This window comes from Euleptes europaea, chromosome 7 (genome assembly GCF_029931775.1).
Source record: "Euleptes europaea isolate rEulEur1 chromosome 7, rEulEur1.hap1, whole genome shotgun sequence".
NCBI lineage: Eukaryota > Metazoa > Chordata > Lepidosauria > Squamata > Sphaerodactylidae > Euleptes > Euleptes europaea.
Window position 1 is genome coordinate 21,896,904 of NC_079318.1, and position 26,976 is coordinate 21,923,879.

At 42.9% G+C, this 26,976-nt stretch overlaps 1 protein-coding gene across 1 annotated transcript in view; it reads left to right on the forward strand.

Moving 5' to 3' along the window:
* Positions 1-26,976, forward strand: part of SMOC2 (SPARC related modular calcium binding 2) — a 191,197-nt gene that overhangs the window by 95,360 nt on the left and 68,861 nt on the right. The window contains exons 6-7 of the mRNA XM_056853320.1: positions 2,339-2,389; positions 3,380-3,454. Coding sequence (XP_056709298.1) covers positions 2,339-2,389; positions 3,380-3,454 — 126 coding nt within the window. The remainder of the gene's footprint in view (positions 1-2,338; positions 2,390-3,379; positions 3,455-26,976) is intronic.

Here is a 26,976-nt window from a genome sequence, read left to right on the forward strand (position 1 = left end):
AGTTTCATGCAGAAGTTAAAGAGCGCAGGGGATAAGATGGGACCTTGTGGGACCCCATAGGCCAAGTGGCTGATTTGCAGTCCCCCAGTACTATCTTATGAAACCAACCTGCCAGGTAGAACTGGAACCACTGCAAAACAGTGCCTCCCAAACCCAGTCTGGCAGGATTCCATGGTTGATGGTATCAAAAACTGCTGAGAGATCCAGGAGAATCAACAAAGTTGTATTCCTCTGTACATCTCCTAGAGCAGGTCATACCCCAAAGTGACCAAGGCTGTTTCAGTCCCATAACCAGGCCTAAAAACAGATTGAAAAGGAAGGAAACAACTTGCCTCATCCAGAAAAACTTGAAGTTGTCCAGCCATCACCTGTTCAATCAATTTGCTCAAGAATAGGGCATTTGAGTCTGGTTGATAACTATTAAGATCTCCTGGGTCAAGGGTAGGCTTCTTTAGAAGTGGACACACCATAGCCTAATTTAGAATGGGAAAGGTTTAAACATATCAGCAACACCTACTGACCCCTTTCCATTGTCATGTTCTACAGGATTTAATTTTTGTAACAGGAAAAATTCTAAAATAACAGCAGCACCTATTGACCCTCCCCCCCCCCATTATTGACCCGCTCGGCTTAGCCCACCCAATATTTCCCCAAGTAATTTCCCCCCAAGAATCACTCTTATTGTGCTTAAATGATCCTGGAGGGGGGATCCCCCTGTAGCTACTGTGAGCCTGACAGGGTGCTCAGGGGGATAAGGGATAATTTAAGGAAGTAAGTATTTACCCAAGGAGGATAATAAAAGCTTATGATCTTAAAAATAATAATAACTGTCATTATTGCTAGGCAGCAGTAGGAGAGGTAGACAGTACATAGAACAGTGCTTGATTCTTTTTGGGTTGCATCATCTGTACGGGGCAGAGACAGGAGGGGGAAACTGGACTGAATTCAGTCTGAAAGGTTCCTTATGTTTAGGGTTGCCACCTCCAGGTGGGGCCTGGAGATCTCCTGCTATTACATCTGATCTTCAGGCAACAGAAATCAGTTCACCTGGAGAAAATGGCCACATTGGAAGGAGGACTCTATGACATTATACCGCACTGAAGTCCCTCCCCAAACCCCACCCTCCTCAGGTTCCACCCCAGAATCTCCAGGTGTTTCCCAACCTGGTGCTGGCAAACCTACTTAGGTTATCTTGCTGCCTCATTAATATGGTTGTTTTCCTGTGTATAACTCTTCTTAAAAAGGCAATTTCTGACGCGAATTAATCAGTATAAGTCCTTCCACCTCTCTGAATTCTTTCCTGGGAGATAATGTGCTGGTAACCAGATTTCAAGCTTCATGCCAGTAACCCAGTAGTATATCTAATGTCAGAACAGAAATAATGATTTATTAAGTTGTACATATGATAAGAAGGGGCCTATGGCACCCTGTTGAGAGCCTGGTGCAAACAGAAAGATATTTGTTTCAACACATTCAAACAACGCCCTCATCAGCGCAGCCACTATTCAAAAAGATTTGTCCTGGTTCCAAACAATTTTTTTTGGCTTTCGTATGTCAACTCCTTTCCTTTTCTCTCTCTTCTGCCATCTACTCTGGTCCTCTCATTTAGTTCGGCTTTGCTTAAAAATGTCAGAGAACATCGCGCAGTGATACTCGTATCGCAAAAACAGATCGTTTGCAACATCCGGAGGGAATGCATTAGTTTTTACGATGAATAAACTCGATAGAGTCATCGTCAGAAGTCACTGGAATGGTGATCAGAGACAGCTGTGCTTTCTTCAGAGGTTACTTGAGGTATCAGCATGCTGGCCCTGCGTAGATAGCCTGCAGTATTCCAGTGGGATCTCCAAATGTACTCTGGCACTGACCTCCATTGAGAAATGAAACCCTGTTGATGTGTGCAGTACAACTACGAACCAATGAGCAAAGAGGGGACATGATGAAGGCTGTTTCTAAGGTGACTCACCTACGCAGCTTCATAAAGGCCAGCTGTGTTAGTGCTATCCTGTTACAGAATATGGTACCACCTATATCCAATGTAGTAGAATTGTTTTGGTATTACTGTACAAGCAGATCTTTCCCCATTACCAAGCAAAGTTTTGTCAAAATGCACAGGAGGTTTCTTACACCTGAAAAGAACCTCCAAGAATGCTATCAAGAGACAATAACATTAAAATATCATGTAAATGTGTAACATTTTTATGCTTATATGCTGCATTAATTCCATATTTGCCTATCTATCAACTGGCTATGTGTAAATCAGTAGCACCCCTCATGCATGTTTAGCTTACCTTCATAATTGTAGTCTTATTGCAAATCTTTTCCATTTTGAATTCAGATGGTGCTTCAGCCCCTGCATTGGAGACTCAGCCCCAAGGTGATGAAGAAGGTGAGCATGTCTACAAATTGACCAGGAAGGCCTTGGAAATAAAAATTGATTGGTATGTAGGATGGAAGTCGCTCTGTGGAGTCTTTCCCAACACCTTGAAAAATACTTTAGCTATAGGTGCCAGAGATTTTAACCAGAGACCCCCCTCTACATGAGAAATATGTGTTGTGGCACTGAAACATGGAACCTCTCCTTGTGAATATATCAACATCCAAAATCTCCAGTTGTTGTTGTTAATCTACTTCCATGTGTTTATTCAATATGGGCCAGGATCCACTGGCAGGGGTCTACAAATGGATTTCTGTTTACAGAGCATGATTCTCCCTTCTCTCTCTACAGTCTAGAAAGTCCCCCCAAATGCTGCTCCTGAGGGACAGAACCTCCATGAACAGCAAAAGGAAGGAATCAGTCATTTCCTGTTGGATGGGGGAAATAACCTTCCCCCAACCCACAAATGCAGAAAGTCTCCAGAGTTAATGATCTCCTATTAAGATATCAGTATTTTTATTTTTTAAAATTATGGCTACCCACCAATAGAATCTTGTCTTTGTCTTAGCCGGCGTCACCCACAATCTGGAAGCTTCTCATTTATAAGTGCCTCATGTCATGCTGGTGACCCAGCAATGTCTGTCTGACTGACTAATACTTTTGGAATCTAAAATGAGACTCTTCTGGTGCAATTTGATCTTGCTAAAATAACTAAATCAGCTAGACCTTTGAGGAATTATGCTCTTAGATGTGAACATTCCTGAAATTTGTGCCAGGAAATTTGTGTGTGGATTTCATAACCATATATTCCATCTTTTGCTTCTGAGGTTATATAAGACAGCTTATTTTGAACCATTTCTGTTTGGTACACACACACAGGTACATCTAAAATATTGTCACGACACCTTTTTTTTACACATGTTCTTCAAAAAGGTGTATCTTGTAATCATATGTTGTTGATTTACATTTTCAGTATCTAATTTTGTTGTCCTTAATTTCTAGACATAGCTTCTCGTTACCCTACCTTATGGACTGAGCAAGTCAAAAGCAGACAGAATAAGACCAATAAAAATTATGGTAAGATGATGGAACTATCTGTCTACTTTTATTCTAACCTCCCTCCAATGAACTCAGTTATTCTCCCCCTCTCTCCTTTTGTCTTCACAGCAACCCTTTGAGGTAGGTTAGGTTGAAAGAAAGTGATTGGGCCAAGGTGAATAAGCCTTAAGGCTGAGTTGGGGATTTGAACTCCAGCCTCCCAGACCCTAGTCCAAAAGTCTAACATTGTACCACTCTGGCTCTAAAGGTTATGTTTACTTGTCTTCTTATATAGGTACCAACATTTGTCCTCCATCTTCAGCTACCACTTTTAAGTCTCCTTTTCTGAACTTTCAGGATCTGTATGTTCAGAGGTTGTCAGCTCTGGATAGGGAAATACCTGGAGATTTTGGGGGTGGAGCCTAAGGAGGGTGGGGTTTGGCGAGAGGAGGGACTTCAATGCCATAGAGTTCAATTGCCAAAGCAGCCATTTTCTGCAGGTGGACTGATCTCAGTCGCCTGGTGATCAGTTGTAACAGCAGGAGATCTCCAGCCACCACCTGCAGGTTGGCAACCCTATGTATGTCACAATAATGTTGTCTGCTAAGTCTGCAAACCTCTGCATGCTTACTTAGGAGGAGGTCCCACCAGACATAGTTACTGCTTAGTAAACGGGTGCCTAATTTTTCCCCATTTTTGGGGAGAAATTAGGCACCTTGGCTTATACGCGGGTCGGCTTATACATGGGTATATACGGTACCTTTATTGGCATACTAAGTACAATCAGTAAGAATAAAACTAGCTACTGTACATCATTTTACCTCGTCTCTTAATTACATCATCAAAAAAATTGGCTAAGATTCGATGATCTCAGGACTTCGGGAAGATAACAACAAGTTCATCTTACTGTCATCAGCTTGGTTAGCATAGTTTGATAAAATAGGGTTTAAAAGTGCAGCACGAGTTTCGCAGTAAAAAGGACAGTAAAAAAGAATAGGGTCAGTACTTTCTATCTCTCCCATAACACAATTACATACTGGCAGAGTATGGAATTTTCTTATATCTCCTAGACAGAATGGCAGAAGGGAGAACATTAAAACGGGCTAGCATATAAGCTCTCCGAAGGTGGGGAATAGTAAGACAGGAGAAATACTCCGGGAGAGAATTTGATAGCCCCCATCATAGTGGTGAGCATCTGCCAGAAGCTAAACTTCTAAGTTCTTGCCTCTCAACATTGATAATCCTTTGCTTAATCAAGGTGTATGTTGCTCTCTCAGAGAGAAGCGCTACATACACTTACATCAAGATTGCTTTTTTTTGGGGTATTGTCTGCTCAAGGCACACTTGCACATTGATAAGGTGAATGCGGAAAAGTGGCACAGGGGGACCAATGGCACTAAAAGGGGGCCAGCTACACGCGCACAGAGCTCTGTGCAAAACTTGGAAATAAAAAGGGCACAATGGAGAATTCCCAGTGTGCTTGTTCCTCTTTGGAAAAAAAGACCAGGTGATTTGGGAACTCCAGAGATGAGGGAGGAATTCGGATGAAAAGAATGTTGGAAGCATCTCTTCTCCAACTGGCCAACAAATCCTGCTACATCTTTCTCTCCAATTCACCTAAAGCTTCCCATGCCAATCTACATTTGCCGCTAAAACACCTGGCTGGGCTCTTCTCATTTCTGTAATGTGCTGAAGTGAACATTTCTCTCACTGTGTCATCAAGGTATGAGTGAAAACTATTTGCCTCAGTTTGTGTCGCTGAGTGTATTATAAAGCACCTCCTCTTGTTTCTAGTAATGTCCAGAACTGGTTGCAAATGCATTTGTGTAGTTTTTTGTTATTATCTTTTAAACACATACACATGCCCATTCACATACATATGAAGCCTCTTCCAGAAAATCCATTAACAATTCTGAGTGTCACAACAATTGTTCTATACATTAACTTATAGACATGCATTTGTGTAGTTCTGACACTATTCTGCTCGACATTATTTTTGTCCTTTGCCTTCACAGTCCTTGACTGTATTTGCCCGCACTGCTGTTCAGTCCTTTTTACTGTTAACAACCCAAGTGATTGCTTATCAGTGACGTCGCAGTGACTCGATGACTTCACAGACGAATCAGATGATCTCCAGTAGTCCATCTGTTGAGGAGTAGTGGCTGATGGGGAGAGGAGATACCCATATCCTTACTGGTGGGAGATGTGAGGTGACTGTGGAAACAGGAGGAGGCTGTAGTTAGCACCGTTTAGGTGTGTGATTGTTGACTGGCTGGTAATGCCATGCTAAGCAGTTACACTCTTTTTAAGTACATTAAAATCACTGGGCTTGAAAAAGTGTAACTCTGCTTACCATGGCACTGCAGGAGTGTCTATCATGGGTTGGAAGGAACCACCAGGATCATCAAGTCCAACCCCCTGCACAATGCAGGAAATTCACAACTACCTCCCCCCTCCACACCCCTAGTGACCAGAAGATGGCCAAGATGCCCTCCCTCTCATCATCTGCCTAAGGTCACAGAATCAGCATTGCTGACAGATGACTATCTACCCTCTTCTTAAAAACCTCCATGGAAGGAGAGCTTACCACCTCCCGAGGAAGCCTGTTCCACTGAGGAACCGCTCTAACTGTTAGAAAATTCTTCCTAATGTCTAGACGGAAACTCTTTTGATTTAATTTCAACCTGTTGGTTCTGGTCCGGCCTTCTGGGGCAACAGGAAACAACTCAGCACCATCTTCTATATGACAGCCCCTCAAATACTTGAACATGGTTATCATATCCCCTCTCAGTCTTCTCCTCTTCAGGCTAAACGTACCCAGCTCCTTCAACCTTTCCTCATAGGACTTGGTCTCCAGACCCCTCACCATCATGTGATGTAGAACATGAAACAATGTGTTATTACTATATGCTTATGATACAACAGAAGAACAATTTTGAAACTGTTCTCACAAACAATAATAACAGAAACACAGAGATGTTTAAGCCAAGTTAAACGGAAGCATATCATTTTTCTGTGCTGAATTCCAAATAATTTATTTATTATTGGGTAAAACAACTGTGTAAAAATACCTAAATAAAATCCAAACAAACTGGAGATCTCCTTTTGATATGTAGCCACTCTAATAGCCCATCTTGGCATATGCTTACACCATGAGAATATATAATAAAGAAACAGACATCATGGTGATGTCTGAATGGGACCTAAAGAATTCTGATGGAATCAAGAGAATAAGCAAAAGGCATCGTAAGATCCACTGGACTCCCCTGCAATGGGTTCTTGTATATGACTCTTCAAAAAATGTCAAAAACTTTGGCTAGAACCACCACTTTATATTTGCAACATGGGGACTCCTGTCCTTCTCAATCATTCCTCAGCAGCGGGTCATGTTTCCCCCATCTGCCACACTATCCCATTGGCTGCCATTGTAAATAAATATGTATGTGTGTGCGAATATGTGGGAATTCAATTAAGACACTTGTGTTTCCTTAAAGGGTAACACTGTAATATGAATGAATACCTCTCCATTTGAGAATCGCCTTCCCTGTTTTGTTTTTTTCTTCGTCCACTTCTCCTGAGACAGTCAGAAATATACTCCAAGTAACTATTTGGATACAAACTAATTGGACAACTGGAAATTAGATTGTTATTTCTTGGTCTGAGATGTGAGAGAAAGCAGCATTCTTAAGAGGGTAAAACAAAACAAAAGGACGCCCAGAAATACTTCATTTTAAGTGGTATTTATTTCATCTTTATTACACTTGAGAGCAGTTGGTGCCAAAGCAAAGGAGTTATTGTGTTTGGAACCAACTTTAGTTATTCAAGAGTCTCAGATGCAGAAATATGAGAGACCACAATGCAAACAAAATAACAAGCAACTCATCCACCCAAGTATGGCTTTTTGCAGTATGCAAAATCCAGCCTAACAGCCCAGTCCTATAAAACTGTTTTATAGATGGATCTGCTTATAGGATCAGGTGGAAACACTTCTGTTAGGGATATGTGTTTGTTTACAAATGAATTGGGGGGACTAGAAAGTCCACACTGATTCATTTCATTTAGATCAGTGGTTCCCAAACCTTTTGGGCCACTTCCCTCGTGGTTCCACAAACTCAACTGCAGCGCCCCCTGCCCTATCCTATAAAAACATTATTCAAAATAGGGGTTTGCATGACACACTGAAGGAGACAACAACAATAAAATTGCAAAACAGTAACAATTAATTGCACATCTATTCAAAATCAAATTACAACTTTTTAGTTGAAATTTATTCAACAAAACTGATGCACTTGATCCAGTGGTACCAGCTCTTCAAAGTCTGGAAAACAATTCGGATAGTTTCCACCAAATTTGCCAGCATGGTGCCATAGCTTGATCTACTGAAAATTAGTGAACACAGTTGAAGGGGCCCGCCTCTAGCGCTCCCCTGCTGCCCCCTTGCCTCTTAGTGCCTTCCTAGGTAATCTCACCGCCCCCCAGGGGGTGGTACTGCTCACTTTGGAAACCACTGATTTAGATAATGAAAACAAATGAGAAAGACAACATTTATTCATTTAAAACATTTTTGTGCCACTTTCCTACCCAAATAGGAGCCCCATGGCGCAGAGTGGTAAGCTGCAGTACTTTAGCTCAAGCTCTGCTCACAACCTGAGTTCGATCCCAACGGAAGTTGGTTTCAGGTAGCTGGCTCAAGGTTGACTCAGCCTTCCATCCTTCCGAAGTTGGTAAAGTGAGTACCCAGCTTGCTGGGGGTAAAGGCAAGATGACTGGGGAAGGCACTGGCAAACCACCCCGTAAACAAAGTCTGCCTAGGAAACATCGGGATGTGACATCACCCCATGGGTCAGGAATGACCCAGTGCTTGCACAGGGGACCTTTATCTTTTTCCCCCTACCCAAATAGGGTCTCCAAGGCAGCAAACACCACGGCATTAAAACATTTTAACAGTAAAACACTGAAGACATTAAAACAGCATTTAAAATAGAGTACATACAAAATATTAAACAATTCAATAAAACATATAGACACAGGTAACACAACCAGGGAGGAAGGACAATAACAGTTGTTGGGGGTCACCAAAACCAAACCAAACCTGGGGTGGTGCCATGACTGAAAAGGGCCTTTCATGGGTTGCCCCTCGAGAAGTCTCTGCCAGCAGGGGCACCCAAAACAGAGCCTCTGAAGATGACCTGAGTGGGTGGGTAGGTTCTTCAGGAATACTGGCTCCAAACCATATAGGGCTTTAAAGGTCACTACTGGCACCTTAAATTGAGCCCATAAGCAAGTTGGGAGCCGGTATAGATGGACAAGACTAGAATGATATGATACCTACAACCCAGGCCAGTCAACAATCTGGTCACAGCATTCTGTACCAACTGCAGCTTCTAGACAGTCTTCGAAGGCAGCTCCACGTAGACTGCACTGCAGTAATCTAACCTAGATGTTACCAGAGCATGCAACACAGTGGCAAGATCTTTTCCACTAAGGGAGGAATGCAGCTGGCTCACCAGCCAAAGCTGGTGAAAAGCACCCCTGGCTGCTTCTGCCACCTGTTCATCCATTAGGAGGGCTGGGTCCAGGAGCACCCAAAACTATGAACCTGCTCCTTTAGGGGGAGTGTAACCTCATCCAAAACAGGAGATACCCATTCCCTGAGTCAAACATTTCCCCAACAGGAACACTTCCATTTTGTTGGGATTAAGTTTCAATTTATTAGCCCTCATCCATTCCAAACCTGCCTCCAGGTTTCCAAAGCCTCCCTGGAATCTGCTGGAAGTGTGAGATAGAGCTGTCATCCACGTATTGTTGGCAACTAGGGTTGCCACTTCTTGGTTGGAAAATTCCTGGAGATTTGGGGGTGAAACCTGGGGAGGGAGCTCACTGGGGTATAATGGCATAGAGCTACCATCTAAAGCAGCCATTTTATCCAGGGGATAAAATGATATCTGTAGTCTGGAGATGAATTGTCATTCTGGGAGATCTTCAGGCCTCACCTGGAGGATGACAACACCTGAAAGGTGGTCCAGAAGGATACCATGATTGATGGTGTCAAAAGCAACAGAGAGGTCCAGGAGAATTTACAGAATTGTACTCCCCCTGGGAGACCAAGGCAATTTCAGTCCCATGACCAGGCATGAAACCAGATTGGAACAGATCCAAACAATAATTCATTCAGGAATTCCTGAAGTTGTCCAGACACTACTAATTCATCACTTTGCTCAAGAATGGTACCTTTGAGACTGGTCAGTAGGTATTCAGCTTCCCTGGGTCTAGAATAAGTTTCTTTAACAGTGGATGTACCACTGCCTGCTTCAAGGCAGGGTTGACCACCCCTTATCTCATTTCCTGTCTCCTGGTCCCAGTCCACCAGTCCCCTTGTCACAGATGCCCTTTTTGGGGGAGGCCTGGCTGGTCAAGAATTAGGGCAGTCACCAACTAGTTAGTTACCCTACTACCTGCACCAGCCAGATGCAATAGATTTATCCACTAAGTGTTGAGCACATTGATCGCAGTGGGCTGCACAGCAGACCACCTTCTCCTCTATGCTGGAAAGTAATAGGTCTCTGATCACCTGGAAGAGTTCTGCAGGTCTACACTGTGCACGTGCAATAGTGGTGGCGATGTATTGTTTCTTCACTGCCATCACTGCCTCAGTGTAGGCTTTAAAATGACCTCTAGCCCATCCTTGTCAGATTGGTACGGAGTCTTTCTCTGCTCTTGCTTTAGCTGTCTCTCTTGTTTTCATCCTCCACAGCCTCTCAGTAAACAAAGGGGATTCCTGGGCTCTGAGACATAAGAGAAAGTGCCTAGGAGCAATCATGTCAATTGCTTGGGTCAGTTTCTCATTCCAGAGGTCAACCAGGGCATAAGCAGGAAATATCAGCAGAAAAAAAAATTCCCTAATGCTTTCTAAAGACCAGTCAGATCCATCAGGCTATGTGGGTGGATCATCTTAATAGATCCCCCATCACTGCAGAGACTTTGTATTCCTGTAAGTCCTAAACCCTGGCAAGTAGGGAGCTGTCTGTGACAAGGGAGCCATCTTCAATCTCTCCATTTTCAGAGCAACTTTTTCCTGCCTAGAGCAGAATGCCAGAGCAAGAGTGTGACCTGCACAGCATTTGGGTTCTGTTGTTACCTGAGACAGGTCCATGGTTGTCATGGACACCATGAAATCCTGAGCCACACCCAACAAGGTAGCCTCAGCATGGATGTTGAGGTCCCCCCCCCCCAAAAAAAATCCTTAACACCACGTCCAAGACCACCTTTACCAGCTGAGGCAGGGAGATGGATGGGCAACGGGATGGGCAGTATACCAACAGAATCGCAATCCTTTCTTGTGCTCCCAGCACTAGATATACACTGTCAAAACTGGAAGAGTCTTGGACAGGGCATTGAGCCAGGGGCATAGAATCGCAACAGAGCACATCTGCATGGATGCTATTTGTCCATTTTCTGTCAATAATCTGTAAACTGTTCAGCCATCCCTTGGAAGAATACTTTGACACTCTTCCCCACTAGGAATTCTCCACAGAATATGACATTCTAATCTAGTATTGTGCATGTCCACATCAAAGAAAGGAGCTGCATGTTTATAGATTCGCAAAGTTGGGTCCTCTAGTCCTTGCTCAGTGCAAGAACGCACAACAACGGCATCCCCCTACAGATGGCCACCTGGTCTCTGCTTAAAGAGCTCCAGTGAAGGAGAGCCATACCCCAAGACAATCTGTTCCACTTTTGAACAGCTCTTGCTGTTAGGAAGTTTCTCCTAATATTCAGTCTTCCCTCTAATTTCTATCTATAAATTCTAATCCTGCCCCCTGGAGCAAGAGAGAACAAGTCTGCTCCATCTTCTACTTGATAGACATTGAGGTATGTAAAGACTGGGGTCATTTCTCCCCTTAGTCCTCCAGGCGAAACTTGCTCAGCTCTTTCCACCTTTCCACACAGCACTTGCATTTCAGACCCTTCATCATTCTGGTCAACCTCCTCTAGACACACTCTAGTTTGTTGACATCCCTCTTAAACTTTGGTGCCCAGAATTGGACACAGGATTCCAGACTGGGGCAAACCAAAGCAGAATAAAGTAAAACTGTTACTTGCCATGACTTGGATGCAATGCTTCTGTTAATACAGCCCAAGTTTGCATTAGCTTTTTTAGCTAAGGTTGCCAACCCCCAGGTGGGTCTAGAATCAACAACCAGCACGAGGCTCAGTAATAATTATAACAACGTATTATAAAGAACAAAAAAGTGTATTATTCATAAATGCAATACAGGCATTACCACATGCCTAACTAAAGCTAACATAAATATTCTATAATTCCAAAATGGCTCCTGCCAAAAGTTCTGATCTAAATGGCAGCTCTATCAAAGCGCTGAGTAGAACAGACCAATAGAAAACCAACTGCATAAGCACTAAATGCAAAATAGCAAAGTTTTCTCAAGCGATATGGAGAAACCAGACATGTAGATATCCAGGTGGGAGCTGGAGATCCCCAGAATTACAACTGCCCTCCTGAATACATACATTGCTTATTTATTATTCATTTAAAACATTTATTCCACCTCTCCTGGAGAAAATGGCTGCTGTGGGAGGTGGCCTGTATGACATGATACCCTACTGAGATCCCTTCCCTCCCTAAAGCCCTCCCTCCCAGGCTCCACCCTCAAATCTCCAGGTATTGGCAACCTTGTTTTTGGCTCATGTTCCGCTTGTGGTCAACTAAGACTCCTGGATCCTTTTCACATGTAGGCTGCCAAGCCAGGTCTCTCCCACTCTATACTTGTTCCTTTGATTTTTTTTTTTTTTCTGTTCCTAAATTTAAGACTTGGCCTTTTCCAAGATTGGACACAATTTCCCATGTGGGACAAGGCCAACAAAAAAATAGGACTTTAGTTCCACCGTGTTCCTGTCCCCTGTTCCTGTCCCCTATTAAGATTTCACTATCTTGCCCAAGCAGGTTTGCCTTGCTCTGAACATAGCACAAACAAAACAAAACAAAAAAAACCCTACCCCATTGTTTTTAGCATCCCTTGCAAGCCTCAACTCGAATGACTTTAGGCTGCCTGACTCTGTTTTTACAGATTCAAGCTACTCTGTTGTATTTACCTTTGGCTATACATTCCTATTTCCATGCCCTATGTATTTCTCTTTTAAGGCTCAGCTCAGCTCAGAGAGGTCCTTGTGCAGTTGCATGGGCTTCTTTATTTGTCTCCCATTTTCTTCTTCTTGTTGAAATAGTTTGTGGTTGCGCTTTCAGTATTTCACGTTTCTCCCTCAGGGTTTCAACCCATGGGAGACATTTTCCCCCTGAGGTGTTTGAAACCATATCTCCCAAAGTCTGACTATGCTTGGTTTTCACATCTCTTGCTTTCACATATTCCAATGAGACATCATCATTTCCCCCCAAGGCTCCTGCCACATTCACTTCATCGATCAATTCCTCCCTAACGATTAGGATTAAGTCCAGGGTAGCAGATCACCATCTTCCTTCCTCCACCTTCTAGGAAATTAATTTGGGCACCCCATTCCTAGCTAAGTTAGATTCCCAGAAGATGTACGAATAGTTGAAGTACCCCCACCCATTACCATGTCTCTGCTCTCTGTGTCTCTGTTCAGGGAGAGTTTTGAAATTTATTTTGTTTATTTGTATATTTTTATCCCACTTTTTTCCTGCAAAGCAAGACTCAAAGGGGCTTACAAAAACCAAAAGAATGAACAGCAATCTGAAAACCACATAGGATCATAAATCAGAAGCAGCAGCCAGAACACAGGGCTGAGCAGCCGAGGAAACTCAGCCCCTGGTGGAATACAGCCCATTCCAGAGGGGAAGGGCTGAGCTGGTGGCTGGAGGCGCTGCTGAAGCGCCACCTCCAAAGAAAGATTCAGCCCCCCCCCCCCAAGCCAAAATGCTGCCCTCACACTCGAGCCCCCTGGAACCATTACGTAGGGTTCCATGGGGATACGCCACCTAAAAAGGTGGCGTACATCAAGATCAAATCAAGATCAAATCAAGCCCAAACTGACCCTAGAAGCTAAAATGACTAAACTGAGGCTGTCGTACTTTGGACATATTAGGAGAAGACAAGAGTCACTGGAAAAGACAATCATGCTAGGAAAAGTTGAAGGAAGCAGGAAAAGAGGAAGACCCAACAAGAGATGGATAGACTCTATAAAGGAAGCCACGGCCCTCATTTTGCAAGATCTGAGCAAGGCTGTTAAGGATAGAACATTTTGGAGGATATTGATTCATAGGGTCGCCATGAGTCGGAAACAACTTGATGGCACTTAACACACACACACACATCAAGGTGAGGGCAAAGGGGACGTTTCCGGCCAGAAAGGGCTTAGGAGGCAGCCTGAAGGTGGCTCCTCCCCTGGACCGCGGCAGCACGGGGGTGTGGGTGGCATGAGAGGCCCGACGCCGGCGTCCATGCCAGTCTTGCCAGCGCAAGTGGCAAGGGGGCTGGTGCAAGGGGCATGGACGCCAGCGCGGGCCCCTGCCCTCCTCCTAAGGACTTTCAGCCCTCAAGGTCAGGAATGGGCTGATTGTCTCCTTTGGCAAGCAGCAGCACAGACAGCCCCAGGTAGCAGCTCCTTGTCAGGCCTGAGCGGTCCAGGGGTGGGGCTGAGCTTCTGGATGAACTCATCCTCTGGTGGAATAGTCTCCCCTGGCAAGCAGCAGCAGGGGGAAGCATTGTCCAGTTCTTCTGGTTGGCTGGGTGGTCTGTAATATACTGCCACAATATACTATAGTATACTGCCATCGTTTCCCCAATGGCAGCCACATCTCTTGCCCCATATAATGAATAGAATCAACCCACTCCATTATTTTGTATGGGGTTTGGGATGAAGCTGTTGTAATATTTCAAGAGAACCACATTCTAGTTTACTAAGATTTTGTATGAAGAATAAAATAAGATTCTCCCCTGTGTATGTCAGGTGGGCAACTGTTCTGGAGCGCTACAGTATGTTTCTTCTTCTTCTAAACCTTAACTTGGTAAATTAAATTTTGTGTTCATTGTGTCTCCTCTCTTTTTCCAAGCAGATAAGCCTTTCCAGACCTCCCCAGAGCATTTGTATATTAAATCACTTCTCATATTGCAGTCTGCTGGAATATTCTTATTACAATATTTGTCCTATCTTTAAAAAATCCCATTTTACGAGCATTTTCATTTATCTTTTAATTTTACATATTAGTTCAAAATGCATATAAACTCTAGCTTCTGGCATCTCTAGCCTCTTCCTCCCACCAGGGATAAAGACCTCCCACCCTAAAACATTTTTTAAAAGTGCTCTGTTTAACATCTAGGAGATACCGTTTATGTTCAGGATGTTCCAATATTTTATGGAACCCCCACAGTGGAAACATTTTCCTGTTTTCTTTTGTGGGGCTGGTCATTTTCTTTTATAGCATATGTTAATTAAATGCCAAAAGATACTAATCTTGAACTATTTTTAATTATCTTATATGACTTTTCTTAAGCAATGGAGCAAAAGCAATATTTTAATTTTCATACAAGGTCTCGTCTGGCCGCCTCCCCCCCCCCCCCCCCGCTACAGTTTATTAAGACAGCCTACAGGACAATCAGGAGAGCACCATATATTTGGTGTAAGTCAGAGAAGAGGCAGACACTTAAACAGAAATATGGGAGTGGCAAACAATACGAAGAACTGTAATTATATACCAAAAGGTTCATCTGTCTTATTAATAGATAAATAAATCCCTCATCCAGGAGAAGCAAGTGCTATCTCTGTGCCTGCAACAAATGTTCTTTGTGAATAAAATGTGTACAGAATACAACTGATACAGGAGCATGTAAATAGGTTGGGCATAAAACTTCCTCCTCAAAATAAGTGAATTGTGATCACAAGTCATAATACGCAAAACCGTCTGTGTGCACATGTGGTAGTGAGGCAGCGACGCAGCTGAGAGAAGGACCCCATACACACTTGAAGAGCTCACTCTTGTTTGTTTGAAAGGTAAAAGGGATGAATGTCTCATATTAAAGTAATCACACATCCTTGTGTTTATGGTTTTAAAATAAATAGTTTAATAAAGCAACCCCCAAGGATTCTTCAAGGGGACTTGTACAGATTTCCTGACCCTTGATTCATTCTGCTTTTTTTTTGCACATGCATTCCAATGAGCTCTATTTCCTATAGTGTGTGGTTCTCAAAGCTGTCATCAGGTATGTAGGATGAGTATGACTATGGGGAGAATGGAATTGCTGTGCTTCTTGGGCCTAGGCCTCTTGGACTTTGTCTCCAGGAATGGCTAGCTAGTAATAATCTAGCAACTAATTGAATTTATCCTTAATTGGACCAGATAAAATTGAAGAGTGCCATGATAAGAGGATCTGTCTACTCCTTCCTAACAGATCACACTTTTTAGATAAGACAATATCGTAGGAAAGGCTTTTCACTGCAGTATTTCGTGGCATGTTCTTTTTACTTTTATCTCACTTATTTCCCAAACACTCTTCTTAGGAACTAGGGTTGGCAATCTGGAGATCTTCTGGAATTACAACATGTCTCCAGACTACAGACATCAGTTCCTGTGGAGAAAAAGGGCTGCTTTGGAGGATGGACTGTATGGTGTTATACCCCACTGCGGTCCATCCCCTGCCCTCTCCAGGCTCCACCCATAAATCTTCAGGAATTTCCCAACCCAGAGTTGGCAACCACATTAGGAACCCTAATGTTCTTTGGGAGCTTAGCAGGAGCTTTGCCATGAGAAGTTCAGTAAAGGCCGACAGCTTGAACAAAAGGCAACATATCTACCACTAGCAAGCTTTCCCATATAGGAGTTTATCCGCTGCCATATGAGGTTTCCCAGTGGCAAATCAATGTAGCGTAACAGAAAATTGAAAACCACTGCATTAGCCTGATTCATGTTGGCCTGCATACCAGGGCAGATTCTTATCATCTGTGGAGTTGTTCATCTCTTGCAAGCTAAATGGAACAACTATATTTTCAAAATTATTTGCAAGAAGTTGAAGAAACTGAGAAAGCTATTTATGTTGGCACCCAGCACTCTTTAGAAGTGTCCCACTAAATCTTATAAATAAGAAATGTGCTCATCCCCTCTGTGATGCATGAGCTAACAATTGTAAAAGTTAAACATTTATTCATCCCCTCCAAATTAATGGAAACAATGAGAGGGTGAAGACTTATATGGTAGGCTTCCTTTGAATACCATGTGTTAGAGAAAGTTAGAGCAGGGAAGCATAGCTAATTTGTGGAACTCCCTGCCCCAGGATGTGGTCATGGCTGCCAACTTGGAAGGCTTTAAGAGGGAAGTGAACATGTTCATGGAGGATAGGGCTATTCATGGCTGCTAAGATGGATGCTGGACTTGATGGACCTTGGTCTGAGCTAGCATGATTTTTCTTATGTTCTTTTTTTTAAAAGAATTTTTATTATTTTCTCATTTAATACATCATACATGTATCACTACTCATAAAAATTAATAAATGCAAATTAAAAATCTAATAAAATTTCTAATACAAATAAAGGTGACTTCCCCTTCACTTTCTTCCGTCTTAAAATAAATTGTAGATACTTTTGCTAACACTATAATCCCCATCTATATAAAAAATTCATCCTTTTCCTGTTTTATCTAATACAAATCTCATAGTATCCTAATTAGCCATTATACAGAATGTATACATGGGATTAAATCAAAATTTATCCTTTGGGTTGATCCATCAAAAAATAATTTTCACAATAAATTCTCCACGCCTCCTTTCCCCCAGAAAATTATAGATTATCACTAGGTGTTTATATAATAATAAAAAGAATTACCCAACATCTCTTTCCATTCATTAAAAGAATACTTATTTTATGTATATAATTTCCAACAAAGTTCACCCATCCTTTTTAAGCGTATTAATATTCTAATAAATCAATATCAATTATAATTCTCTTTCTGTTTAAACCAGTCCGTTTAAGACCCAACTCTTTTATATTAGTTTCTTTGTTCGGAATTTCCAGCATTTCCTTCTTGTCTCCAATAGCAATAGATGTCGGAAATCATCCTTGGAGGTCATTATTGAAATCTCTTCTGCATACAGATGGTCTTCATAGTAAATCCAGGTTGTAGTCTGTTCCATCCCACGTTCAAATAAAGGAATCTTGTCAGCTCCAATTTTCTTGCTTATTAAATCCTCCAAGCATATGTTAAAGATTTCCTCAGGCAGATTAAAAAGACACAGATCAAAGTCTTTCACTGTCAAATCCATTGTTGGTAGCAGAATTATCACACTTTGCTTATTGAGATTTCCCATTCCATCCTAGTATTTCCTCTGTCTTTCTTCTTTCTTGTCATCAAGTGGTAGTTCAGTAGAGCCTTTGAGGTCTTCCTCATTTATTTTTTGGGTAATTGACTGGATATCAACATTCATTGTAACTGCCATCCATTCTATCTGTTTTGCCATCTGCTCCTGTTTTTTAAACATTTGTTCATACCATCTAGCAGATGTCTCATACTGCTGGGCAAACAGATCTTGGATTTTTTCCATTTTTACTCTCTTCACTGATTTACTTCTCCAGTATATGGATAGACAATTAGCTTATACCAAGCAAAATCGCTGTGTGTTTCTTTTAAAAATCTTCAATAAACAAGTGAAAATAAAAATTTTAAAGTTTGAAGTACCATCGAGTTTTTTTTTGGCCACTCTAGGTCAACAGCCACAGGAAACAGGAAGTCAGCCAAAAATAATGCAGGTTCAGACCTTTTGTCTTCCCCTTTTTGTAGTTCGTAGTAGTAAACCCTTTATTTGGTGCACTGGGGAGCTTCCGGTCTAGCTTGGTTTTGTACTTCCTTCTCCAGAGTCGGCAGAGATTTCAGTTTTAAGTACGTGGCAGGCTGATCTTTCTAACCTGGAAAAGGTATTGTGACCAAGGGGGAGGGAGGGTTTTATTCTCCTTTCCCCTCAAACGTCACGGAACCCAATTGGTATTTGTCACATCCATCAAAAAGTCAGTTGTTTAGTCTACCCAGAGATCGGCTTGATAACGTCTTTACTGCTTTATCAGATCTCTTATCTCAGCCAAACAATGTTTATTTGATGGGGAGGGAGAGTGCAGAGTTCCCAATTATTTCTCAGCCAGGGTGCTCTTCTATCCCGGTAAAAGCGAAAGTATTCTTGTTACTCACATAGACTTCAGATGGTGAGGTGTTTATTCATTGATTAGTTGATAAGTTGGTGATAGGTGGTGGAGATCCAAGCCGGACAGCCAAGAAAACGCACACAGCAATGTCTTCTCCCCTCGATGCCAAGCAGGACAGTCTCCACACCTCCGGGGGACTTAAAAAGCTCCCTCGGAGAGTATGGGCGTCAAACTGCTATCTTCTGGCTGCAGAGGAATTCCTGTATCCCGATCCACTATTTAGGACCGGGTTGGAGTGAAATAAATCACTCCAATTGTGCGTATCTTGGATTCTCTTGGGAGCTCTCCCATGAGACGTGCGCCGGGATCAGCTCAGCCACCGGAAGTTCTTTTTTCTTATGTTCTTAAGCCCATGATTATTGAACAACAGCAGCCAGACAGATTCTTAAACTGCATTGTGACAATGGCATGGATTATATGGTTTAAGGGGTTTAATCCTGCTATTTTACTGAAGCTGGACAGTGAGAGATTTAAAACAGATAAAAGGAAGTATTTCTTCACACAATGCATAGTTAAATTGTGGAACTCCCTGCCCCAGGATGTTGTGATGGCTGCCAACTTGGAAGGATTTAAGAGGGAAGGGGACATGTTCATGGATGAGAGGTCTATCTATGGCTACTAGTCAAAATAAACACTAATCATGATGCATACCTATTCTCTCCAGGATCAGAGGAGCATGCCTATTATATTAGGTGCTGTGGAGCACAGGCAGGATAATGCTGCAGCAGTTGTCTTGTTTGTGGGCTTCCTAGAGGCACCTGGTTGGCCACTGTGTGAACAGACTCCTGGACTTGATGGACCTTGGTCTGACTTAGCATGGCTTTTCTTATGTTCTTAAACCCATGATTATTGAACAACAGCAGCCAGACAGATTCTTAAACTGAATTGTGACCATGGCATGGATTATATGATTGAAGGGATTTAATCCTGCTATCCTTAGTAGGTTTGCCAAGTCCCCCCTAGCCACCAGTGGGGGACGGGGGGTAGGGTTGTCAGATCCAGGTTGCCAAACTCCTAGAGATTTGAGGATGGAGCCTGGGGAGGACAGGGACCTCAGTGGTACTATGCCATATAGTCCACACTCCAAATCATCACTTTGCTCCAGAGGAAATGATAAAATGTAATTCCGAGGGATCCCCAACTCCCACCTGGAGGCTGGCATCCCTAATCCTCTCCAATCAACCCCCTCTCTTTGATCTGTAAATATACATGGAGAGAAATGTTAAATCTCCCGCTTCCTCCTTCACTAGATGAAGGCCTGTGCTTCTCAAAAAAGTTAGAAAGGTCTTGATCACAGATCTCTGTGTCTTCTCTAATTAGGTCCTTAGCTATCCTTTAATTTTATTACCACTATCTTGTCATGGGATTTCAGCATGGCCATCCTACTATGGGCTGGAGTGATATTGTCTATGTTCTTCATGCCAAAATGTAGAATTCCCTGATCTCCTAAGATCTTTATGTGCCACATTTCTTTTTCTCCTTGTTCAAAGTAATAGGGCTACCTTCCAGCAGCGGCAGCATCAGCAGCGGTAGTAGTGGTGGTGATGGTAGTAGTAGTACTAAATGGTGGAGGCCAGACATCAGGCTTGTGTTTATGTAAACTGTAATAAAAGTATTACCTTATTAGGTGAATGTATGCCAGCATCACTATTTCTTGCAAGTCTGCTTGTCTGAAGAAATTAAACATTTAGAATCTGTTTTGTTTGAACCGTCCTGCCAAAAAAAGGCCTTTGTGCTTTCTCGCCTTGTCACAAGTGGCTTCAAACTAAACACATGACAAGGTGAGGGCCAGGATAGAAAAATGTTTGTAGAAAACATGAAAAAACGAATGCATGCTAATGTGTGTCACAAAAAGTGCATAGGAAAACACTGCATTTTTTTGTGAAACATACCACGTCTTTAACACAGAATAGATCACTCAGTGTTGTTTATGTAGGGTGTTTTCGACTGGCATGTGTTGTCTTTGAGGCCAGGAAGATATAATGTAAAAGGGTCTGCATTCCAAGTCAGTTAATACAAACATGTCAGATACTTGCGTTGTAAGCATTAAGAGTACCGGTAACGCTTTGTGGGATACAGTCCAAACACGCACACACCTTTTCAGTTGTTTTTTTAATGAAGTAGGTCGACAGAGAAGTACTTTGCTGCAGACACACATTGCTGGATATTGTGCTATCACGGCACTATGTCAGCCATTCACAACTGAATTGCTTTGTTTGCATCGAGGAAATAGTGCAATAAGCCAACAGTGCAGGGATGCAGCAAAGATTCAAGCACTGAAGGGGATGCTAACAGGGCAGATGGTGAAGTAAATGAAGGACTTGATTAGGCTATGATAAATATCTGCCTGGTAAGGGACACTCTTGAAGGGTATGGAAGACTAGGTTATTGTCCTGCACAAATCATTCGGCTTGGCCAAGGTGTGGGAGAGCCCATTGAGTCACAAAATAAGCCCTCGTTTAAGGGGTGTTTCTGTTTCTGATGTAGATCTCATTTCCTCATCATGGAATGCCATTGTATTGCCCTTCATCCAACCTATGATTCTCTGATTTGATTCAAGGCAGACGCTCCACATTTCTCTGCCAGCATATAGGTGGCTTGGGATGGGGGGGGTTACGTTTCCGTTTTTCTGTGTGTGGGGTGGGTCTTGATGTATGTGTCTGCAGATTAGGGTATATGCTGAGCGAGGGAAAGGGAGTGGAGACATATTCTGAAGAGAAGGGGGATGGTGAGTGGGTGCTGTAAGGTGGGTCTGTGACAGAGGTAGCCATATATGTCCTGTGTCCCTCAGCCAGATAAAGATATTGGTATGCAGTTCTTATTTTTAAGAACACGGTCAGCCCAATATGCAACATGTCATGTTTGCTTGTCATGCTGATAAATTCCTTTCAGAGTAGTTGTATCAGTTTATATCATCAAAAAAATCAGAAGGAAGTCACCAGTAGCACAAAGACCTGTCAGCAAAAATGTTTGTTCTGATAGACCATATAATACATTGTGTGTGTAAAGTGCCGTCAAGTCGCAGCCGACTTATGGCGACTCCTTTTGGGGGTTTTCATGGCAAGAGACTGAGGGTGAAAACACATGGTCGCTTTATCCTCCTTTAATCCCTGTTTTAGCCAGGATCGAATGCACATTAGGCGAAACACATGCATTCGATCCTGGCTGAATCCTGGCTGAAACAGGGATTAAAGGAGGATAAAGCGACAGTGCGCTTTCACCCTAACAGAGGTGGTTTGCCAGTTCCTTCCTCTGCACAGCAACCCTGGTATGCCTTGGTGGTCTCCCATCCAAATACTAACCAGGGCTGACCCTGCTTAGCTTCTGAGATCTGACTAGCCTGGGCCATCCAGGTCAGGGCGTATAATACATTACCCCAAATGTAAGAGAATATTTCTTTTTTTTCCCCCTGTGGTTCTTAAAGGGAAAGGAGGGATGGGTATGTTTTTCATTCATTTTGCCCTTGTTTTGCTCACAGACTGACGACAGAGCCAAGCCCTGGGCCAGGCTTTGCTTCAAGAGCCAAAAGAAAAGCTGAGCCATCGGAGCTGACTGTAAACATATGAAAAGCAAACCTCATGGAAGTATATTAAAAAATTGCTGGAGCTCTAAGGAAATAATCCTATGGTATTCTAGTTGGCTCTTTGGCTTTCCTGGCTCATCCTCTGTTCTGGACCCAGAATGATGCCAGAACCAGCCACCCATTTCAAGTGAGGTTTCAGATTTTATTAATTTCCCCTGCTTCTAAAGGAAAGGCGGGTTTTTGTACATTCTGGGCGAATTAAATCCTATGTGGAAGGCCAGCACAAAGGCTGTGGCTCAATAAGGCCAACGACAAGATGTTTGGCTGATGTTGAACAAAAAGGCTGAAAATCTGTCTCACTCATAGTGCTTCTAATGAAACGAATGATAGCTACTCTGACTCAAAGGAGTCTTGTTTTAGTCATAATAAACAAGAGACATGTGGGCACCTTAAAGAATAACCGCATGAGCTTTTGTGGGCCCGTGGCTTCGGATACTGTGAGTGGATCCCTGAGGACCAAACCAGAGACCCAACTTAACATAAGAACATAAGAAAGGCCCTGCTGGATCAGGCCAAGGCCCATCAAGTCCAGCAGTCTGGTCACACAGTGGCCAACCAGGTGCCTCCAAACAAGACGAGTGCAGCAGCACCATCCTGCCTGTGTTCCACCGCGCCCAAAATAATAGGCATGCTCCTCTGAACTTGTGTTCCCAACAGCTCTTAAAAAAGAAAAGAGCCTAAACAGGCTTGAAATACTCGCAAAGGGAGGAGGAAGGGCTCCTGCCTCCCCCCGCCAAAAGAGCACTGGTGGGGCAGTGGAGTTATTTCCCTGCTTTTGCTTCTTTATGGGCACAGAATACTCCAAATGGACAGCAATGCCAACCCCTAGGTGGTACTCAATCAAAATAACAGCACACAATATTTTATAGCAAACACAGTGTATTTAAACAGAAGTGACAAGAATATAAGGAATACCTAGCTAACTAATAACATGTTTGCTATAAAATATTGTGTGCTGTTATTTTGATTGAGTATCTCTCAGTACAGCACTGGGTGAGTGTTATTTTGCTTTTTTAACCCCCAGGTGGTGGCTGGAGATCTCCTGGTATTACAACTGATCTCCAGCCGATAGAGATCAGTTCACGTGGAGAAAATGGCTGCTTTGGCAATTGGACTCTATGGTATTGAAGTCCCTCCCTTCCCCAAACCCCACCTTTCTCAGGCTCTGCCCCAAAAATCTCCAGGTATTTCCCATCCCAGAACTGGCAACCCTACTCCTGCTATTACAACTGATCTCCAGGCAACAGAGAAAAGTTCGCCTGGAGAAAATGGCTGCTTTGGAAGGATGACTCTGTGGCATTATACCCTATTGAAGTCTCTCCCCTCCACAAGCCTCACCCTCCCCAGGCTCCACCTGGGGTTGCCAACTTCCAGGTACTAGCTGGAGAACTCCTGCTATTGCAACTGATCTCCAGCCAATAAAGATCAGTTCACCTGGAGAAAACAGCTGCTTTGGCAATTGGATTCTATGGTATTGAAGTCCCTCCCGTCCCCAAACCCCACCTTCCTCAGGCTCCACCCCAAAAATCTCCAGGTATTTCCCAACCCTGAGCTGGCAACCCCTCAGGCTCCACCCCAAAAAGCTTTAGTTCACCACACCACATGCAACATTCACCACATCCCGTGGGGCATAAAGCTTCAGCCTCCCCAATTCTGGGATACTTTCCCCAGAATCCCAGATGCAAAATTGGTTTAGCTGTACATGCTATATGTTTTTACTTAGATGTAAATCCTGTTGTATTCAAGTGGGTTTACTCCCATGTAACTGAGCATTGGATCACAGCCTTACAATGCAATCCTATGCACACTTACCTGGGAATAAGACTATTGAATACAAAAAGACTTACTTCTGAGTAGCCATACATAAGGTCATGCTGTACACTGTTTCATAAGCCCCATATTGGGCTGAGAAGCAGGCAACAAAGACAAGGGGCCACTATGTGTGCTATGGGGGGCCCACATCCTTCAATTTTGCCCAGATCCCCAGAATCACTAAGGCCTTTTATGCATGGCTGTTTCCTTGTGGTGACCCTGCCGACTACCGTGCCCACATTCTCCCTTTGAAAATACAGATATAATCTTACATGGGTGAAAAAGGTTACCTAAATACAAACACCCAATGCCTAGGACAAAAAGGTTCCATTAAAAAAAAACCTCTAAGACCACCTGATTATTATTTATTAAAATATTTTATCCCAGTTTCTCATCTCAAGAAAATCCAAGGCAATTCACAAACAAACATTTCAAATCAATCAATATAACACTATACCAAAACCACCCATTTTAAAAGCCCATTGCAAATGGGTATTATCATAGGCACAGCATCAAAACTGCATGGCTACACTCTTGCACTACAAAGTTTACTACACGCCCCACCAAGGACAGCCAACTTTTCAATTCTTTTTTACATATCCTAATAACTAAAAAATGGAAATGGGAGGTGAACCTGCCATAAACACAGACTTTAGTCAACAAAATTCAACTTACTTATGTATATATATATCCCCTTCTATTATGAAACTCAAGGCTGTTCAAATTAGGGTTGCCAACCTCCAGGTATTAGCTGGAGATCTCCTGCTATTACAACTGATCTCCAGCCGATAAGAGATCAGTTCACTTGGAGAAAATGGCTGCTTTGGTCATTGGACTCTATGGCATTGAAGTCCCTCCCATCCCCAAAGCCTGCCCTCATAAGGCTCCGCCCCAGAAACCTCCCGCCGGTGGTGAAAAGGGACTTGGCAACCCTAGTTCAAATGGGATTCCAAGGAGGTCTCTCATTCAGGCACTGATCAGGCCCATATCTCCTAAGGCTTTATTGAGATGTCAAGATAAGCTGTAATTATGCTCTGATTGGGCAAGGATACAGCTTGTTGCTGTGGTCATGCACCACCTTGACTCTGTCTGATTCCTTTAGCCATGATGTCACCGTGTGGGTGCCTCAGTGAATGGAGATTGTTGACTCTACTTCACACAACCTATCATTTAAAACTGGAATTTTAGAATCCCTGCTTGCGCGGAGTAAACAAACTCCCAGTTCACCAAGGCACTAAATTTGGACATTGTAGTGAATCGGAGCTTGATCAAGTCAGGAAATGTTCAGCCAAGCTCTATGTGCTACAAGGGGAGCTAAGAACAGGAGGAGGCCAAGTCCTATGAGGAAAGGTTGAAGGAGCTGGGTACGTTTAGTCTGAAGAGGAGAAGACTGAGAGGGGATATGATAACCATGTTCAAGTACTTGAAGGGCTGTCATATAGAGGATGGTGCCGAGTTGTTTTCGGTTGCCCCAGAGGGTCGAACCAGAACCAACGGGTTGAAAATAAATCAAAAGAGTTTCCGTCTAGACATTAGGAAGAATTTTCTAACAGTTAGAGCAGTTCATCAGTGGAACAGGCTTCCTCAGGAGGTGGTGAGCTCTCCTTCCCTGGAGGTTTTTAAGAGGAGGTTAGATGGCCATCTGTCAACAATGCTGATTCTGTGACCTTAGGCAGATGATGAGAGGAAGGGCATCTTGGCCATCTTCTGATCACTGGGGCGGGGGGGGGAGGTAGTTGTGAGTTTCCTGCATTGTGCAGGGGATTGGACTAGATGATCCTGGTGCTCCCTTCCAACTCTATGATTCTAGGAGGCGGTAACCATGCTTAACATCCAATTGGAGTTTAATTGCAGCTTGTTTTGTTTTTTAAAAAGTTTTATTAATAAAAATGAACAGTCAACAGTAAATATATACATAAACTAAAAACAAATAGTCACATAAAGTCACATAAAATACTTTACAACCCTACATCCATAGCCCATTCTCTCTATATATTATTATAAAATGGACATTTCCATTATTTGAATGGTTCTTGTCCATAACAGGTCTACACTATTAATATCATAATAAATAAATTTTATTTGCAGCTAGTATGCCAGATAAAACAGGTAAAACAGGAACTGACCATACAGAGTAGATGATTACAACCAAGGCCAACAAAATTAGGAATCACCCAAAATTTACATTTCCACAAATTAAGGAAGTACATTAAGGCGATGTAGCTTCATTGCTACTGCACAGTATTTTGTGACCTGGGTGGTGACTGGTGAGCTATCTCCCAGCAGAAACCTTTTGGTCCATTCACCCTTATCACCAGAGCCTGGTTTACACTAGTAATATCATTCTTTTTTGAGTAAGCAGTTAGCTTCACTAAAATATACATCTCTTTTATTTTTGACAACCAATCATGTATCTGATACACTGATGAGATCTGTGCTGGCAGTGACAGACCAAGAAAGGGATCTTGGGGTGGTAGTGAATAGTTCAATGAAGATGTCAACCCAGTGTGCGGCTGCTGTAAAAAAGGCAAATTCCATGCTGACCATAATTAAACGAGGAATAGAGAATAAAACTGATGATATCATACTGCCCTTGTACAAATCTATGGTGAGACCACACGTGGAATACTGTGTACAGTTCTGGTCACCACACCTAAAAAAGGATATTACTGAGCTTGGGAAGGTTCAGAAAAGAGCAACCAAAATGATTAGGGGACTAGAGCAACTGTCCTATGGGGAGCGGTTAGGACGCTTAGGGCTGTTTAGCCTGGAAAGAAGGCGGCTGAGGGGAGACATGATAGAGGTCTATAAAATTATGCATGGTTTGGAGAGAGTGGACAGGGAGAGGTTTTTCTCCCTCTCCCATAATACTAGAACGCGGGGTCATCAGCTGAAGCTGGAGGGTGAGAGATTCAAAACAGATAAAAGGAAGTATAGTTAAATTGTGGAACTCCCTGCCCCAGGATGTGGTGATGGTTGCCAGCTTGGA